Source organism: Phasianus colchicus, chromosome 3 (assembly GCF_987193195.1).
Source record: "Phasianus colchicus chromosome 3, bPhaCol1.hap1.1, whole genome shotgun sequence".
In the NCBI taxonomy this organism is placed as follows: Eukaryota; Metazoa; Chordata; class Aves; order Galliformes; family Phasianidae; genus Phasianus; species Phasianus colchicus.
In genome coordinates, this window is record NC_143438.1 from 27,827,381 (window position 1) to 27,848,047 (window position 20,667).

Genomic DNA, 20,667 nt, shown 5'->3' on the forward strand with positions numbered 1-20,667 from the left:
GCAAATTCAAACACACTACTTTTGATCATAACAAATCAATAAAGACTAATCTGAATGTTTAATTGGTAATTAAAAGTGTGCCCCATTTTCTTCTTCAACAACCATAAGCAAAAGGTAGGTTAAACAACTGGTTGTGTTCTAATCTTGCAGACACTTGTGGTAGATGTTAATTACATGAAGAGTACCACATCTACATGTGTGATTAAGATTAAACATACACTTCACTATTTCTAAAGTCATAATCTACAAGTTTTTGAAGCATACATGAAGCTACATGTCAATGAAAATCATAGAAATAATTTTGTATTATGTTGTATACAAAGAACTATTCTCTTTAAGTCAGGGAACTGAAAGCAACTTTGTTAAAAAAAAGTATTGCAAAAATAATCTTGGAAGGGTGTAACTTAATGAAGCTTTGAGTAAAACTAAAATAAAAATCAAACCAACATTCTCCTTGACTGAGGTTACAAGACGCCATTAAGTACTGAAATTGATTTCTGACAGCAGAAGCAATAAAACTCATAGGGTTACAAATCATGATTAAAGTTGTAAGTGCTGTCAAGCATCAATATTAATGATGGGAGATGATCCAAAGGCTCTATTGTGACTTTGGAAGTAATGTTACTCCATTTCTTTGACCTTATTTTCTGTAACATTAACTCCAGGTTCCAGATTTAATCCAAGAGATTGTTCCATGTAAAAATATCAATTATAGGAATAAATTATGTGACACTGATGGATTATAGTATGCTCATAACAGAACTACAACACCAGTATCAAGGAGAAATAAGAATAACTTGACATTAAACACCCAGCAATAAACACCCACAAAAATATACATTGAACGAATAGGTAAAAGTATATGGCCTGCTTGGCTTTTAATTAAAAACAAAAATCCCCAGCAACAGTCTGCCACCAAAGCATTAGTAAAAGCTACAATAGGTTAAAAACAGACCAAAGTACAATACAGCAAAGAAATCACAAGTGGAAAGTAAAGAGCAGAAGCACATGTAAAGTCTTGGAGCAATGCACAATGCAGTATATTTTGATGCAAAGAGACCTCAACATAACACTGGCTACAACATTTGTCACCAGGATGCCATAAATGATCTTCATCCTGCAGTTTATGACAAAGTACCTGCTTCCAGTTCCTTATACCAGGATGGCAGGCTTTTCCTCTTGAGCTGTCTCTCTCATTTCCTGCTCCTCTTTTTGCCTGCCTGCAACTATTTCTGGCATCTTTCTGTTTCAGATTATAGACCTTTGGTCACATAGTCTCACTCACGCACTGCAGTAGTGAAATCCTTTTCTTTCAGAGGTTTTATCCAGCAAGGTGCCCTGCTGCAGGACCTCCACACTGCAGCCCTTTCTTCACACATACTGTTAGAATGAAAACTGATTCTCTTATTATCAATGTCCACACATGTGAACAGGTCCCTATCAGTTATGCTTGGGTCTTGGCAGCTGAATCATCCTGTTCAGTGTAAGAACCTTCTTGTTTAGCAACATCTATCTCAACAATGGGAACACAGAAAGACGCCTTTCAATTCAGTGATTAAATTCCCATGAAAAACCAAATTGACTCTCTCACTTCAAGTCTATCAGTTTTGTTGAAGCAGTTCCCTCATCTTTTATCTTCACAGAGAAGATCCTTTAGTTCCAACATTAACATATGTCAGGAGAGTTGCTGGATGAGGTAAAACATTTTGATTATCACTACTGCTTATCTTAATACGTAGGCACACGCATGAATATTGACAGCTGAAGTTCTATGTTACGTTTTAGCTGTTGTGAATTGGAGCTATCCTTAGATGGTTGAAATAAGAACCTGTTCTTCCTTTCACACACTTGAACAAGTCTTCACCAGTGCAAACTAGGATGTCCAGGCCACACGAGGACACAGCAGTTTCCTCAGAAAACACACAATGCAAAAAGTCTACCTCAACATATGTAGTGGTCTTGACTCTGGGAATCAGAAAATAGCTTTTACGGCTTTCTAGTCTTACATAGATGACCAGGTAATGAGCAGTAGCAGATGCAATCCTGTCCTACAATTTTTGTGTATTTTCTCCTCAGACAGAGTGTGTGCGCACAAAAAACACCACACACTGGCCACTGTATGACCAGAGTATTGGCAACTAACTGTGGCCAAACGAAGAAAAAAATTACTATTTGGTGCTCTCTTCTCTGTCATAAGGCTAAGACCATTTCAGTTTGGCCTCTGATTTTAAAGATCTTATGCAGACACAAAACATCCGGGCTGAGATACAGAAAACTGAGCATTTACTCCATGACCTGGCACACAAATAATGATTGCCACAGACAGCGTACTACTGAAACAATGCTGTATCTCAGAAGACTGCATTTCTGAAGGAGTAACAGTGCCAAGCTCTTCTTTCAGTTAGACATAACCCACTTAGAAGTATGGATATGAGCTGAAAAGGTCCCACAGTCATGGAGTTCAACTCCTGATTTCAAGTAGACTGTGGTCTCCAACTCTACTAAAATTTCTGTGTGATATCTCATCCACAGTTTCAGTCAGCATTCCTCCATGCCTTGCACTCTCCTGTACCTACTCGGTACAACAGGAGGAGATGCTGCAAGGCCCAGAGGAGAGTCCCGCCACAGCTCTGCCCTGCTCCCCAGCACCAGGCCTGTCGCTGCACAATTAGGTCAACCACAACCGACAACGGCTTTCTTGGGGAAGCTGTTAGCAGGAATGTTGCCCCTGATCATCAGGAAGCAAAGGGAAGAGTAGCTCATCAGTAAAGAATGCAAGCTTCTTGTTTAACACAAAAGAGATTTCGTTGCTTTAATCTCAATAGGCTGTAAGTAATTAGGAGAACACTGAGCTCTGAGCTCAGAAGAGCCATATCTGCACTTGTGCAGCTTGATAGTGCATATATGTACATATTACTCATACAGAATGACAGTGACGGAGAGATAGATAAACATCTGGTTTAAATGCCAACACACACTTTTGGAAATGAAGACCAAATTCAATACAAAATGACAATCATGGGTGAAATCCTCACTTTGATTACTGATATGAAAATAACCACCATCAACTTCAAACAGGACTGAGATCAGACTGAAGTGTTCAAAAGATACACGTCTCACCCAGATGTATGAAATCAGAACCCAAGTCCACAACACTGAAGACCAAACCATCCCTCCCTCAGAGTCCACTGTGTACAGCACATTTGTCTTCTCTTGCCAAAGTGCAACTGTTCGCTAAGAGCTGCGACCTCCCTCCTGCATTTATGACACTGCTGGTTGTTTACTGTCATGTTCAAAGATAGACTACAACCAAAGGCGTTTTTCAAGAGACAGCAGCTGATGTGAAAAACTGGAACTTCGTACTGATTTTAGAGATGCAGAGTTCCCATAATTCCCCTGAGTTCTTGTTCCCTAAGAGGTTGGCAATTATTTTCCAATTTCTTTCACCACTTGTTCCACTGAGAAAAAACTTTCTTTTCATGGATTGAAATTGCTGTAGTTCAAGTGGCCTATTACACTAGAATTGTTAAAAATATTACAAACTTCATCATGTTAAAGAATAATAATTCTTATAATGATGCCCAAATTGCAACATAATTATTTTACTGACAGTACTTAAAACTTCTAGCAAGGCAAAAAGTTGCTCTAATTCTTTACACTGGCAGTACAAAGTAAAGATCAGTGTTCAAGAAAAGTGTGCATTTTTTCATGTACTTGGAAGAAGCCTGGTGGAAAAAGATGGGGAATTATGGCAGTGGTTAACAGAGATTATAAAAATAAGCAATGCAGGAGCAGTGTAAGAATTTTCACACAGGTACAATGTGTACCGGTTATTTTACTCATTTTGCTCATTTATCAAAAACTTGTATGTGAAGTATAGGTTCAGTTAAAGAACAAGACAGAAAGAGCTATCTTCTCTGAATTTATGAGAATTTAGATTCAACACGTTTCTTAGTACACTTGAGCCTGCATGCCTACTTTTACTTTTTAAATTTAAATACTAATTATTTAAATAATGAGCGCTGTTATTAATTAACAATAGATTTAGGGAAGTTGGGGAACAGACTGAGCTCTGATGCATTCTTCTCAATTCCCGTAACTGCCCTGCAGCGGCCCAAGGAATGCGATGGTGAGGATGCTTTGCAACCTCACTCCTCCAAAATGAGGATGTAAGGCAGTTTAGTATTGTCTCAGTTCATTTAGCTAATAGAATTCCAGAAAAATTTCATTTGAGAAGTACCTCTGGAGGTCACCTAGTTGAACATCCTCCTCAGAGCAAGGCTAACATGCAGCTTAGATGAGGCTGTTCATGACCTTGAGCAGCTTAGTTCCTAAAATCTTCAAGCACAGAGATACCATAGACACTCTGGAAAGTCAAAAATCATTTCCTGGGCAATATTACGGCTTCTCCCCATGATGAACTTTTTCTTATGCCAAGTTAATTTCTTTTCCTCTCTCCAACTTGCTATTGTTGCCTCTTAGCTTTTTGCAGTGAACCTATGAGAAGAATCTGGCTCTGTTTGCCTCTTCCTGCACTGCAGCATTCAAATCCTCATTATCCTTCGCTTTAGCAGGATCAAAAAGCCCTGTGCACCTCTGCATCTCCATGTACATGTGCTCCAGCCATCTCAGAGACCTTCTACCAGGCTGCTGCCTTTGCTCTGGTTTGTCAGTGTCTTGTCCAAGAGAATGCAAAACTGAGCCCACATTTGGACAATGAGCACACATGTGGCTTCAAGGAAGCCAAGCAGAAGGGAGTAATCATTTCCCTTGATCTGCTGGCTGTGTTCTTGCTAGTGCAATTCAGTATGTGGTTAGTGCTTCATCAACATGAGGGCACATTGCTGACTCACACAGTCACGCATGTGACTCGCAGTTCTCATATAATGAGGTATTTTCAGTCTCCTTCCTAACCTTATGTCCCATACATGTTTTCTTTGCCAACAGGTTCTTTAAATGTGTTCTTCTCACTGAAAAAATCTGCAACCAGAAACTACCAACTCAAGTAAATGGCTGCTACCTTTTCCCATTTCAGACCTCCAGTTTTACTATCTGCCACACAAAAAAACAGAGAAAAAAAAGTTCAAAATAATGTAACAGACTTTTAAATAGGAAATTAACACATAAGACTTCATTATCCCTATTTTTTTTCCCCACAATCCTTTCTTCAATGACTGCAGAAATCTCTCTGACCTCTGTAAAGCTATGTTCTAAAATGCTCCTACTGTTGTTATAATGATTGTTATGCTTCCCCTTCTGGCACTCTTTTCACACTCACTTTTCACTAGTTCCTTCGTTTTACAAAGGCCTTATCTGAAGGCTTTGATGACTCCACACTGTAGCCACCAACTGCTCAATCTTCTTCTACAAGACAAGACATAACAGATTCCAATCCTTTGCAAACGCGACACGAAGAGCAAAATGTTCTTTAATGCAAACAAGACCAAGTGTGCAAGTAGATAGGTTTTTCTTTTGATTAAATTAAGAAAACTATCACCATGGTTGGAGAAAAATGAGTTAATAGTGAGAGTTTTCCACTTCCTATTACGCACCATGAAGTATGATGGTGGCACTTTTATAAGAATAAGCCAGAACCACATAAGGGATGCTTTCCTGGCTCTCCTTGTTTCTTCACTTATGTGCGAGGAATGAGGCAGTGTGCCTCACCTGTGCAGCTCAAAAGAATGAACAAGCAGACAGCATAAATTAAAGAAGCAGGATAATGTGGAAATATATTTAAGAGTATACAATAGATAGCTTCAGACTAGTACTTTATACATCATCATGTGTAATACCAGTAACATGTTGTGATCAATATCGGGGCTCTTTGGAGGCCTTTGTGGGAAAGGAAAATCTAGATCTAACAACAGAAACTGTCTGATATAATAAGTCTGATGGAGAAATAAACCACTCTCCACATTTTGCTAGCAATTATTAGTCATAAGTGATAGATTTTGGCAATCTGCATCCTTTACAGAGGTGGTTGGCTTCAACTCAAGTATGCTGCAGAATCTAAACAAATGGACTGTGAAGGTGATTTTCATGAGCCACCTTTGAGTACAGACTGTAAAATTGTCTGAAAAGCGTATGCGGTATAATGATTAAAACCAGAAATGATTAGTGCACCTATGCAATAAAACAGTGTTTAATTAGGTTAGGACCACAGAAGAAAAGGCCATTAGCTCAACATTTCTTTTTAAACTTCTCCATCATTTTCCCTGTCCATTCCCTTCTTGTCAATTCATTCCTTTCTTTGCTGTTTGTCTTCACTGTTAACAATTTCATAAAATCTGTATTACAGTTTCCTATTTCCAGCACAATCCAGAGAAAAGAACCATAAAACACTTTTGCATTGTAACTGTATCTTCCTTCCCCAGAGACTACCTGCTAGCAAGCTCAGCAAGGAAAAGACAAAAAATAACCCCTAAACCAAACATGCATACCCACACACTTATGGGATTTAGGAACTCATTCCGTATTACAGAGATACCATTCCACTCACAACTGTGCATTTATTTCTGACTGAAAGTGATTTAGACGTTGAGAACTGTGGAAAAGAATAAGGTTTATCTGTAATTGACTCTCTGTTACTGAGGCCATCAGGAACTACATGCATGCAAGTAAAAAATTTTGAACAGCTCTGTTCTGATTCCAGGACAAAGTATACTTGTCTTGTGCTTATAAGTGCTTCTATTGAGAAACACTGAGCAGGTGATAAGAAAATACGTGTGGTGCCTTCCTAACAATACAGATTTATTACGCAGTAATGGCAAAAAAAAACCACTTGTTTCATTTAATAGCAATAGCTAAGAGTGAACTTTGGACTGAAGTAGAGGTTAACTAAATGGGATTTCATCACCTTGTTGAGTTTTTGTTGAGTTTTCATTCATCCTCATGGCACCTCAGTCCATTCAGAGCCATGATATTTCGCTTTGGTCCCTTCCTCAGTGCATCCATCATGTTTCCTTACATCACCTTCTATCTTAGTTCAGAACACTACCAACAGCATTGTCTGAAGTCAGACAGAGCCCTGAGAAAATGAAATGTTTCACGCATAAACCACTTGTCTAACTTACAATTAGGACAGCACAATATAACTCCATTTAACTGGTCAAAACACACTTCAGCCTAACCACCAATAATATAAATACCTTTGCAGTAGCTAGCTCCAAATTTAGATATGAAAATCTCTTCATACATGTCTGTACTATAACAACATAAAGCTCACTCTTACTGCCTTTGTTGAACATTACCAGATTCTTTCCCTCTCGGACCATCATCAATAGAACACCTGCTTCCTCTCCAAAGTTCAAACTCCAACAGACCCTTCAATACAATTTGGTTGGTGATTTACTTTGTCAATTATATTTGAAGGAATATTTTATTCTATAAAAGCATGCTTCTTTTCTGAATTAAGGTATTTCACATTTTACTATGCATTCACACCTAACTTCTCTTGTATGAATTGAAGACCAGAGTGTATGAAGTCTCTCCCCAAAGATCTTGCATAAGACCCCTCAGAACAGCATTGTACCATTCTTAATGGACACTTCTTGGCTGTCCTGCAGATGAGACTTCCTGCTGGGCAGTGTGCAAACTGAAGGCAGAAAGACCAGGACACTCGTCACAAAACATGCTGCTTGGGATGTGCTGTCAGCAAAGAGCCACTGACAGGCTGCACAAAGGCCTATAGAGGCCACTACTTGTAGGAAGGACACCTAGGAACCGCTGTTTTTTCCAATAACATAGAAATAGCCAAGAAATCACAGCATGGGTTAGGAATCAATTGCTGAATATCATAAACTCCTATTCAGGCTCTAGCCACCAGGTTATCTTTTTCAGACATGCAAAACGGTGAGAACTTTCTCATCAGGAGATAAAGTTAGTTAGGAGGGAATACGGGAGAGGTAGAGAACATGGTGCTCACAGAACAGCTTTGTTGTCATGCAGAGTCATGTCTGCATGTCATACACCCTTTGATAGCACATGGACTAGATCAGGTCATTTCAGACTTAAGCAGAGATGAGAATACCTAAGTCAAAGCTGAATTTGGCTTATTCCTTCACAGTTCTCTTCTGAAGTAAGCTATCTCATCAGTTGTGCTTTGCTCTCAGGCTCTCCTTTCCTACTAACTTAGAATACCAGCAGGAAGAAATGCAAACAGGCAAGCATTGTAAGCGGATGTTATACATTGTAATGGCTTGTGTATAGCAAAATGTTAATGGCAATACCTTCTCTGGCACTCCTGTGACCAGTACCCTTATGGAAGAAAAGCTCTTCTTTGGAAATGGGTCTTCATCTCAGCACTGACTTGGAACAAATTTTCCCCTTTCATATTTTACTGTTAGCATTGGGTCCTGCTTCCATTTAATCAGGTGGGTTTTGCCACTGACTTCAGTGGGAGCTGGATCAGACCACTTACTGATCAAAATGCAAAGCTGCAGGTATCTCCTCCATGGGAAGAATCCCCACAGGGAAAATCTATCTGCATTTTTATTCATGTGAAGCATTTTAAGACTTTCATTTACACAGTTCGTTCAATAATAACGTGCATGCTGTATAATGGGGTACCTGATTAAGCATGCTTAAGTGCCTTCCTGGAGCAGGGCCATTTCTAGAATATGATGGTTCACTATGAGCATATCCTCAAAACAGACACGCTAGTTTGGGAAATTTTTCACCTAAGTTAATGGGTTTAATTCTGAATATGATCAGCATAAAAGCTTGTTTTTCCTACACGAAATTCTGAATTTTCTGTTTTTAATTTTTAGCCTCAGCTCTCACAAAAATGAAATTGAGAACATCACACTGATGTAGGTTTATGAGTTTGTCTATAAAACTCTCTAACTTATAAATCCTAAAAATTGGCTATTTTTTTTCTGAATTAGTTAGGAATGATAACAGTGCTAAAATTCAATTCCAAAAGCTTTATCAAGAAGTAGAAGAACCTTTATAAATTATTAGAGAAAGAATATCTATCTACTTATTCAACTCATGACGGAGAGACAGAGGCTCACAACAACAAAACAACAGAGTTAATCTGTTTTAAATGTCTCAAGAACTGAGAAATTAAAACAGAAGTCCACAGGAACCGCTTAAGGAATTACCTGATGGGGTCTGGAAGAGGAAAAGTAGAAAACAAAGAACAAGGAAACATTCACAAATCTTAATGTTCAAGTTGTCTTTTAAAAGCAAGGTGATGAGATTTCCTCTTCCACCTATCTCTTCCTTTAAAAGTATCTCTTTTAAAGATTTTGGTTTTAATCCCCAAAAAACCTATGCAAGGGTTGTGCTTGGAAAATTTTACACAGGTGTGACAGGTTACTGTACCAGTTTGTACAGTACAGTTTATACTGTAATGCTCTAACCTTATCTTCACTCTCCTGATTGCTCATCATGACCCTCTCACCTTAGAGTGGCCCCTATCAGACCAGTGCAGAATTGAGTTGGCGGCTTGTTATTACTCTTCACATCACGGCATGTAAGTTTAAAGACTTCTGTGCTTTCAGTCTGCTAATTTTCTCACAGGCACTAATTTAACTCCATGGAAAAACTGCAAGGAGTTGCCTCGTGCAAGGATTTTTTTTGTGTAAAAAAATTCAACCAGTGCACTGCCAAAGCCTTGTACTGTGAACAGTGACATGTATTTTGTGTACCCTGAGAGTGCAGAAAGGCCTTTTTAGTACAATCTGTGTCCTTTGTAGGAGTACACTGAAGACAAATGATTTTATTTGAGGAACATCTGAATCACATCGATTAGCTTGATGAATACAGAACAGGAAAGCTGCCAGGTACAAAGGAAGCTGGGCATGTCCACAGGGGAGTGGAGCAAACAAGCAAATTACAGTATATGCATGGGTTTTTTTTCTTCCTTTTGACCAAATGTTTTCATTTGGAAAACCCGGACACTTAAACCTCAAAGTTTCTTTAACAGACCGGTCAGTTTATCAGCACAGCTGTTTCTGAAAACAAGTAGAAAGGGGTTTTAGAAGTAAAAAAACCATATATTTTTAAATCATGACTGATCATGAAAATATCCATATATGCTGTGCTTAACCGAAATAATATTTCTTTTGGGGAAAAAAAATAAATTCCTTTCTCTGGGAGGAAAGCAGACTAAGTTTTACCAGGTAAAGGAGAATCATGTCATTCCTGATCATTGATTGAACACGTCTGAAAGACTGTCAGTACCCAAAAAGAGTGTCAGATAAAACTAAGATACTAATGCATTTTTGCCATAATTCCCAAATATACATTTCTGCTCTCAATAATAACAAGAAGCCATATGAGGTGGCCCTTCTAGAGCAATCAGCTGGCCACTAATAAGCTGTCTCCATACAGAGTCAAACTGAAAAGTCTATTTAGTTTCCAAACTGTTCCTTTTGTTACAATCAACAGCCAACTGCAGAAAATTCTTACTGTGAATTCTAAAACTTTCCCAGTACTCTAGCTTTTTAAAATTTGCATGCATTTCTCATGTAATTCTTCATAATTCTTACAGTTTAAGAATTATAAGAATTTTTTAATTCTTATGTCAAAGATTTTCATATATAGGAATGGTTTATGAATAGCGATGGCTTCATTTTTCTCTCACTTGGCTGAGAAAATGTTTTCATTAATTTTCAATTTTTTAAAAAATAAATAAAAAAAATTTTTCAACACTTTATCAAGTGCAAAACATGAGGAAACCTTTTTAAAATTAGGTATCAGTAATAACTTTCATAATACGCTTGAATGAAAAATATTAATATTCCCCTACCACTGCTTATAACAGGTTCCATATATTTTTAGCAGTTTTACTTTCATCTTTTAATCACAATAGTCTCATAAAAAATATTTGCCAGCTACAGTGCTCCTTTCTCATTCTTTCCTCTGTCTTCTTTTGGTTTAGGTCTTTGTCCTCCATTACACCCCACCTTCGCTTATGGTACAGTAGGTTGGAAAATAATTCTTTTATCCATGCCAGGAACCAATTATGGAATCCACAAAAGGAGCTGACAAAAGAGGCTCTGTCTCTGCTCTCAGCCTTTTGCTCCCTCAGGCCCTAAAACCCAGAAGTGAATGTGCATGGACAGAATTCTCAATTTCTTAGAAGAAAGCAGGCAGTCATCTTAGTGAGTGTTTACTGGCTTAGAAGTGGTAATAGGAAAAGCTGAGTATGAGCATCTTTGAGGTTGGACAAGTAGTTTGGTATGAGTATTATCATCTACCTAGTACAGAAAACACAAGATTTTCAACTGTTTGCTTTCTGTATCTCTGTGTCATGACTACACTTCAATCAGTAGGATCTTGTACCACAAATTTCTATGCCATTTCAAACAACAACCACTCTGTTTGATTTAGTCCATTATGTGTAAATGAAGCCTAACTTCCAATCTATACTAGGGACTGAAACTTGGAGACACACACAGTCACACCATGTGCATGTACTTGGCTGAACACAGATGTTTAGTCCAGCTTGCTAGTGAGTAAATGAAAGTTTCTCCACTGGTATGGGTGTGACAGTTTCTAGAAGTCCCACAGAGTACACTTAAGCTGCTACCCAGTTATTAAAGGTGAGCCTCACAAAATTAATCTCTTATTCTGACTAAGGAAGAGGAAAACAGGGAATTTGGTTTCACTTAGTATAAACAAAGTTTATCCACAGACCACTTGTATGGCAGAACTGGGCTTCAAGGGAGTTAGAAGAAGAGAAACATTTTTATATTTAGTCAGAGTGGAAAATGGGAAGCTAAGTTTTACTCCACACATTACGAAGTAGGTAAATAAGCAAAGAGCTGAATATGAGGAAATGAGATTAGAAAGACAATTTGATTCACTGGTGTTCAGTCCCTTGCTTACTGTAACCAGAAAATATTTTGTTATAGTCAAAGGAATTATACCAGGGCCAACTTCTGCTCGAAGTCTGCAAAGTCTCTGGTATTATTTTCAGTACTGTGACAGCAAGCTGAGTGAATATGTAAGGGAATGCAACATACACGCTTTATGCCGTTACCTTTACAAAGGACTGCATCTCCCTCTTCAGTGCCTTCTCCAGTCATGAGAAAAATGAAAGAGATTTAGTGACCACAATTTAAAATTTGCTTATTGGAACTGAACAGAAAAATAAATCCCTGATGTTCAAGGCACATTCAAAGGATATAAAGGACTTAACAGTTATGCATAGCCAGTATATCATCTGGTTCTGACACTGCTCTTGCTACTGGGCTAGATCCTTTTAATAGCCGTTCACCACTTGTAGTTAAATCTTTATAGAAGAACACACAATAAACGTCACTAAGCAGCTTGTTTGTGCACAGAAAAATACAAGACCACCCTTACCCTTCTCCATCTCAGCAAAACCCAGCGAAGATCATTATGTATAAGTTGTTCTGCATGAGCAAGAAATTAACCGTGCCACTTTTTGTTCTGTCAACTTCTTACATATTTCAGCAGTGGACTTCTGTATAGTGCCTGTATGGCCAGAGAAGCTTATCTGCATACTGTGCATGAGACACGTGAAGAAGTGTGTAAACAGTGACAGCAAATTTGTCTCACTGTCCCTGAGGGGGGAGTTCATAGTTTTGCAATGACATTAGAAAACAACATGGCTGTAATTTCGGAGGGATGGAATAAGTTACATTCTGTCTTCTAAAATAACATGTATTTTAGTATGGAAAGTTAAATGGTGCCTACTGCATGAACTAAATATATATTGAGAGTCACGGTAGTGATGAGAAGCCAAGCCAGGGAGACAGAACTGCTGTTTTATATACACACACTGAGCACAACTCTCACACTGAGGCACTTTATACTGCGATGGAACTGAAAGGAGGGCTTAAATGCAAAGAATGAGCATATAAGAATCATATCCACAGTGCGGACTTTAAATATGCAGAATACAGGGACAGATGATGGGCATATGATAGATTGCATGGCCATGTTTAATAAATAAATGCATCACAAGCCTTTGCAATCTATCACATCATTTTGACTGGATGATCTATCTACCTATCACTCTCCCTAGCACTTATTTAAATACTTTAGACCCCACAGCCAGCTACAAATAACCCTCTATAAAAACTGAACAAAAAGAGACATAATTTCTCCTTTCACAGATATATTTAAAATATTCTCTTCCCACCTCACTCAGACTAAGTTTCAGTTATGGACAGAGAGAGCATATTTTCTACAGATAAAAATGGAATTAATTCAAAGCTTAGTATTCTGCAGCTCTGTTGCTGGAAAAGAAAAAATTCCAGTTGCTCAGCGCAAAAGAAAGCATACATTTCAATCCTCAAAGATAAGTCATAAAAAAAGACAGAATTTCATGTAGAAAAATATTTAAGGGTGCTGGGAGAGTCTCTCTTTGGTTTGAAGATGATTGAATGACTGAATTGCTTGTAACAAAGTCACTTGACTGTGGAAGAGGATGGACAATAAAACCATCTACACACCCTTGAAATGCGTGTATATAAAACCTTTGAAATGCTACAACTCATGCTGATAAGCATTCCTAGTAGAACACATCCTTTTAGATCTACACTCAATGTGGCCAACTCCTATGTACTTGCTCTTCAGCACATACATCAGCTATATGCACTGATTTCCACACCTTGGACACAGGCTACAGTAAATACACAGGCAATATCTGCACTGTAATACGTAACAAGACATGCCGACACCCTTTGCAAACACACCTAGAGCTAAATTTTGAGGTCATGTCTGGAAAATGCCATCACAATAGCATCATATGCAAATATGATTTGGTTTCAAATTTGTGATTAAATTGATTAAAAATAATAGAAAAACTACTTTTATTTTTAGCTGATGAACGGAAAAGCTCTGTAAACTCCATTTATGTTTATGTGTTTCTTGAAGGCTGAAATTATTTGCATAAATGTGATGATACTTATAGTTTAACATTCACCTTTAGCATTATCCTTAGTTGCAATTTATTGCAGATATTTGACAACGCTGGCGCCCTCTGGTGGTCAACATAAAATAAAAAAAGTTTTAAATGTCTGGTCAGTAAAATCTGTCCACCACGAAGCTTAATCTGTTAATAATTCACAGGATTTTGTAGGGGATGAGGACTTTTGTCATGCATCAGAATAGTATGAATCATAAATTATACATCTGTCCTTATTTCCTGAAGGGACTGAATGTCACAGCCACCAGAGTCATAAAATTGCAAGTTATTTTGATCCATATGCTAATACTGCATTTACTTACCATACTCAAAACACTTCCCAGTTGTTAGGGGGTTTTGTTTTTTCTTTCTTTCTTTCACTCCAAATAGAAAAGTATTTCACCCTGAAGTACAGTCTTTCAGCAATGCTGTTTGGTAGTACAGAAAAATGGTGAATAACTTAAATTTCTTACTAACTCTGATAAGACCATTTTGATAGAGAGGTCTAGCATAGCAGTCAATTTCTTATCATCTTCTCTATGTCATTCTCATTACATTTCTCTTGTCGCTGTGGATAAAATGAAAGGCATAAAACTATGCCAATGCACATTTATATCTCTGTAACATAAGACTCCATCAAACTGAACTAAACCACCACTTCTTCTAGTCACTGAAAATAACAAACATACTCATTCATTTCCAGAAGCAGAACTGAGGTAGCTTCAGAAACCCTGGAGAAGGCACAAAGCAAGGAGAGATTCCTTGAGCACACCTCAGTGCTGAGCTGGTGCTTGCAAACCACACTTCCATCAAGTTCATGTTCCCATGGTCTCACTTTGCTTGAATGCTCTACCCCCTCATACACACATTATTAATGAATTAAGAGTCATGAAATAGCTTATCTATGCGCTTCCATTGAATAGATTTGGATATAATGAGTGCCATTGGAAGTTCATTCCCACACTGTATATAATAATGGGACGTTTTGAACATGCTAATGTTGGAGCACAACTGCTTATAACTACGATGATTTCTTGTAAAGACACAGCTTTTCTTTTTCTTTTTTACAATTTAATACTACATATATGTACCTGGCATTTCTAAAACTTGAAGAAACGAAGAGTATGAGCTAGAACAAGGAAGAACTTATGGTTTTTTTTGTTTGTTTGTTTGTTTAAATTCAGAATGACAGAGCTAGCAGTTAAAACTGGTCATCACAATTTTACACAGAAATTTCATGGAAAATGCAAATTTCCACTAACACGGGGGAAAAAAAAAGGCAAAAGAAAAGAGGCAAATTTGGCATTTTAATACAAAAATGAAATAAATTAAGGATGAGCAATGAGTTTCTGAGTTTTCGCCCGTAGCACTTTCAAGTTCAAGCAGACCATCTGGAAACAGCTTTTTACAGCAAACTTGCCAGATAGGTAGAGAGGATCATAGTTGTATTCTTTCACAGCAAGGAAACCTTTTCATCAAAACTGTGACTTAGTTAAAAAGTTGACCTTCCAATAAGTGAACTGGTGTTAAATGCAAAAAATTGCTTTTACAGTATACTGTACTTTCACACTGTACTCAATACAAACCCCTTTGTTTTACCACTTCATTATCCTGTTCTTATTCTAGTCTTAACTCCATGGGGCATGTTACTCTGTGGAGTTACAAATGGGATGTAAATACAGTAATAAGAATAGGTAAATAAGTTTCTTAATTTTCACATTGTGTATATCTACTTTTTTTTTTTTTTTTTTTTTTTTTTTGAGAAGATGTACAATTAAACTATTGTCTTGTCTTAAGAAACTATAACAAAGTACCTGGCAGCATAGACAGATCAATTCCACTCCACTTTTATTAGAATACCTTAGGGTATTAAATATATATTCTGAGGCATCACTTAAAACTTATTAACTACATGTCATATTTGTATTAAAAGACATCAAAACCCTTTCTAGTCACGTTTCACATTATCTATAGGAATGCTTTGTTTTGTTATTCTCCATTTTGCCTACCTGGAAAGGATTCAAGAAGAACACAATTGTTTGCTTGAGGGTAAAACAATAATTTTTCATTATTTAAATTAGACTTCTGTATTGCAACTCACTAATTTAAGTAACATAAGTGTCTTAAATCATGACACATGTGAGGTCAGAACAGTTCTGGGTGTGTACACCATTGCAACTCATAAAATGTATGTTTATAGTTCAAAATGATTAAAAATACATGCCTTATGGGCCACTCACACGAAGAAATTTCTTCAGTGCAAATAAATTTTTGGTAAGTACAATCCTGTAGCTGATATTTTAATTATAACTCACTGAATATTCCTATTACAACTGTAAAAAGGAGAGTCGTGGAACGAGATTTATCTTGAGCAAAGAGTGTTTGCGTCGTTTGTTACAGAAATAGAACACACACCTTGATTGCCATAGGATGACTCCAACATCAAGATAAAATTAATCATACTAAGCACCAGGATGAAAGCACAAGTAAAGCCTATGAATCAGTATACTTGGTACTGATTCTTAGTATTATTTAGGCTTCTTTTAATCAGATAGATCTTTCTATTTTGTTTTTTGAATGATAGCCAAGATACAAAAAGAATCCTGTACTTCAACTTGACTAGGCCATGCCCAGTTCTACTTTTGTTTCAAAGGAACAAAAAATATGCAATGAAGGAAAAACAAGATATATTTGAGAATGTAAAATGCTATACCTAGGCTAACAGAAAAGAAGAAAAAAATGTTTTTAGGAAGTTTTCATGAAATCTTTAGATAGTATTGAAAGACACCCTTTCCCCATACCACACACTCTTTCAAACACCATATCAAATTAAACCATGACTCAAAGTAAAGAGAATCCTTCAAAAAAGAACAGACAAATGTACAGATAATGCTTCTGAGGCTGATATATAGATTTATATAACACAGCATCCAGTTCTGGAGCATACATCTCACAAATGAGTATGAAATGAACCTCAGCCAAAAATAATCGATAGTAATTAGAAGAGAATGTGAAAGTTCAAAAAGAAAGGAAGCCAAAATCTCAGTCAGAAAAACAAAGGTTCTTTTCCAGCAGGGAAGGAAGAAAGGCAACAGAAGAATCGGGGTAGCAGAGGCAACAGGATGTTCAGAGGTATGAAGGTCATAGGAAGAGGGTCTGTCAGACGCGCTTGTTGTATGAAGGGAATGATGCACAACAATAAACTGTTGGGGGAAAAAAAGAGTAAAACAATAAAATAATGAATACTGGGTAGGAAACACAACAGAATGGCTAGCATGCTCAGTAACCTTCAAGAACCAGATGTCCAAAGGAAGTGTCACTATGTGAGCCCATACACTGAAATTCTGAATTCCACAAATGCTCTGAGACTGGCTCCCAACAGTGTGACACCTACTGATATGCAATGTGTCTGCAAACTTTGCTTAACTTGGCCTGAATTTAAATTCTCTAGAAAGTACAAGGTATTGGAGATTCAAATTCATTCTTTTTCCTCAGATCAGGCTGGACAAGTATGAGGCATGATGGTGGTATAAGCCCTTACGTCATCCTTACCAATTTTCCTGTTTTACAGATCATCTGTAAGCAAGAAAAGACTTGGCCACTTGAAAGACTCCTTCTGCGTCACTGCATTACGATAAGCCAACAAAATTACCTACTCAGCAATCTCCAGTTCTCAATTAGTTTGGAACCACATGTGGTTTTCTCTTTCTGACTTTCTGTACCTGTTTTTGCTTTAACAAAGTCCAACTCTTAAGAGACTATCCCTACTGACTGTGAGAGACTGCATATATATCCAAGGTGACTGAAGAAACATGACCAAATTGTGAAATAGTCACAGCTTTTGTCAAGTGGCTTATAGTACCCATTAACATATCACTGACATAATGAAAATATAAATAGATATGGGGACAAGGCTCCTTTCTACTCAGATTCTTGAAATGCACCTGGTATTACCTAGTTTGTTGAGACTTTTCAGACAATATGACATAACCAATGCCATGCAAAAGAGGTTACAATCTCCATTTCTGTATTATCAAAGCAGTTATTTGATTGTACAGTCACAGGCCATGAAAAATCTGATTAGTAAGATAAGGAAGAAGACAGGATCCCATAAACATATCATTTTGAACATGCATACAACATGCAGCTAAGGGTCAACAAGACCAAAATTAACAGGAAAGCCCGTGAAATGAGAATAAAAAGATTAAAAAACAAAATCCAGTTGGAACAATTGCACTCTTGTTTGTGGGAAAGACTCTTACCACTAGAGCCAGAAAGCCCAAATATCTTAGCAAAAGCCCTATTCACGAATGACTTATGCTCTACCTAAGTTTGGAAAACTCCATGAAGAGTGATTACCAACATCCTCTATGAAATGAAAATTCCTCAAGGTGAATTTCTCAGAGCACAATGGGACAACTGTGTGTCTGCTGGGAAGGAACGATGGGTGGGGCACAGTGCCTCACAAACTATGGCAGATCATAAGGAACAAGAATTTAAACTCCACACGATCACATAATTATGATTTCTGAATGGGAATCACATCTTGTCAAATTGCTGCTGACAGTCACCCACTCAGCAAAAAGAGACCACAATCATCATCAAAGAAAGCTGTTTTGAGAGTCTTTTCAGAACAAATATGCCTTTCATCAATATCTGGCATCAGCAGCTTATCCTCCTTCCCACCTTGTTCTATGAGAAAACACATTTACTGAGGTTAGAGTCAGGAAGATTGAAAACTTTGTTCTTTGAATCTACCGCCGAAGTCCTATTTGCAGTGCTTGAGGCATTCTCAGGCAATAAAAACCATCATTGCAAAACTCTGTTCTTTACCACTCAGTCACTACAGTATCTAAGTACCTTTTGGAATTGAATTAGGCAATGTAATTACCATACGTCATGTGTGCTACTTACTCTCATGTATATATCTATACACGTTTCTCTCCTGTAAATCTATATGCATAACTCTATCTAGGTAGAGTACAGCGTAATTATAAAGCTAAACTTGTCCCTCTCCAACAATGATGCTTCATGTTTAAAATAAATATCCACTAAACACTATTGCTTTGCTCTCAATAAACCAAGGATAATAAAAGCTCACATTATGTTTCCATGTACAAGCTTAATCAAATCATTTTGGCTAGGATATTGTATTTGTTTAAGAGCAAATGATCAAGCTGATAATATCAGCACTGCATTGATTAAAGTGAATTTGATCAGCAAGGTAGATCAGGAAAGCATTGCAAAATATTGGAGTGGTAGAAACTCAAATGAAGTAGAAATATTAATGCAAAGAAGGTCACAACAGATTTTTAATAAAGAGAATACTGTAGGCAAGCTGATGGTATCTAGCAAAGAAGGATTTTAGGAATGATACGATTTGTGTGCATATGTTGGTAAATAAATGAATTCGGGTTAATCCTCAATAAGGGTCAGGTTTTCTGTTAGTATGGATTGCCTTTTTCTCTCCCCATAATAAAACTCAACAAACAGTATTTCCTTGGCACAGTTACAAAAGCAACACAACGCCGTAGATCAGTTGGTACTGAACAGCAAAACCACCAACACTAAAGTGTCAGAGTAACTGCTACCTGTAGAATAATTTCAGTAAGAAAACACCCTGGAAAAAAAATCCTTGTCAAATTAGCAGCTAATGGAGGGATTTCTCGACCCCATGGCTTGGAGACAGACTCCTAACCTTCAAAGAAGTGTCCATATGATGCCATAATATGCAGAGCTTTGCTGCCTTTACAGGATCTCCGCGGGTGTGCAGGTCAAGCCCACAGGGAATACACTACATGATCAAAGACTTGGATCGTGTACAAAGAATTAAAGACAGTCAATGGATAAGCATGAAAAAGTAACAAAAACATGCTTTTCACAAATACCCAAGGATGTGGAAACTATTTTTTTTTATTTTTGTCTGATAAGAGTTATGCCCCAAGGGGAAGAGCACACAAAAGAGTATCCAGAGATGTCAAGGAAGATGTATCCATTAGGACAGGAAGGCCTTTAACAACATACAGATCATGTAAATGGTTTAGTTTTCCTGAAGGGAGACACCCTGCAGTTTTCAACCTAGACTCACAGACCCACTGACTCCCAAAGGAATTTTCTCTGCAGGGAGAAAAAGTGTTAGTACAGAAAATCAAAGATGGAGAATTAATACAAGGCAGTGAATTTTTGCTTCCAGTTGGGTGAATTCAAGTGTTTTGATCGCTGTTTTAAAATGCTGTTAATGGCCAGGGATCTCTAGCAAACCTGCCTGCAAACAAGTGCTTAATTTACTTTGCATTAATTAGTTACACTGCATTGGACATTTCAAAAGACAACAGGCTGGAAAAAAGGGAAAAAGCAGACACATACGTACAGAGAGGAAAGTCTGGAAAAACTACCCCTGAGAGTAATCATCAGAGATGAAATGCAAATATATATATTTTGAAACATACGTTTAGGTACCAGTTTTGTTGGTGCTGTAACATCTGCTTCTCTGTAAGAGACTGCTGGATCCATATTGTCTCTTTCAGGAGGAGGGTAAGGTGGGGGTGGGGGGATCACTAACTGGGGTGGGTCACGAGTGGGGCCCCTAGGAGGCTTTTGTGGCACCTGCCGTCCATCACCTACAGGGGATCAATTGACTAGTTACTTCAGCATCAAGACAACAATTGCTGTGCTTACTGTTTTTATAACATGCGTTGATTTTCCTTTACCCATATCCAAAGTCCCTCTGGATATAATTCTGCTCTTATTTAACTGCAGGTAATTAAGGGAGAAGG

General features: G+C 37.6%; 1 protein-coding gene across 19 annotated transcripts in view; it reads right to left on the reverse strand.

Moving 5' to 3' along the window:
• The window catches only part of COBL (cordon-bleu WH2 repeat protein), a 167,450-nt gene that overhangs the window by 38,756 nt on the left and 108,027 nt on the right, over positions 1-20,667 (reverse strand). For 18 of the 19 annotated variants that reach the window (XM_090137166.1, XM_090137183.1, XM_090137180.1 and 15 more), the window contains one exon: positions 20,341-20,511. The exons of the other annotated variant lie outside the window; for it this stretch is intronic. In XM_090137166.1, the coding sequence (XP_089993292.1) occupies positions 20,341-20,511 (171 nt within the window). The remainder of the gene's footprint in view (positions 1-20,340; positions 20,512-20,667) is intronic. 19 annotated transcript variants of the gene reach the window in all.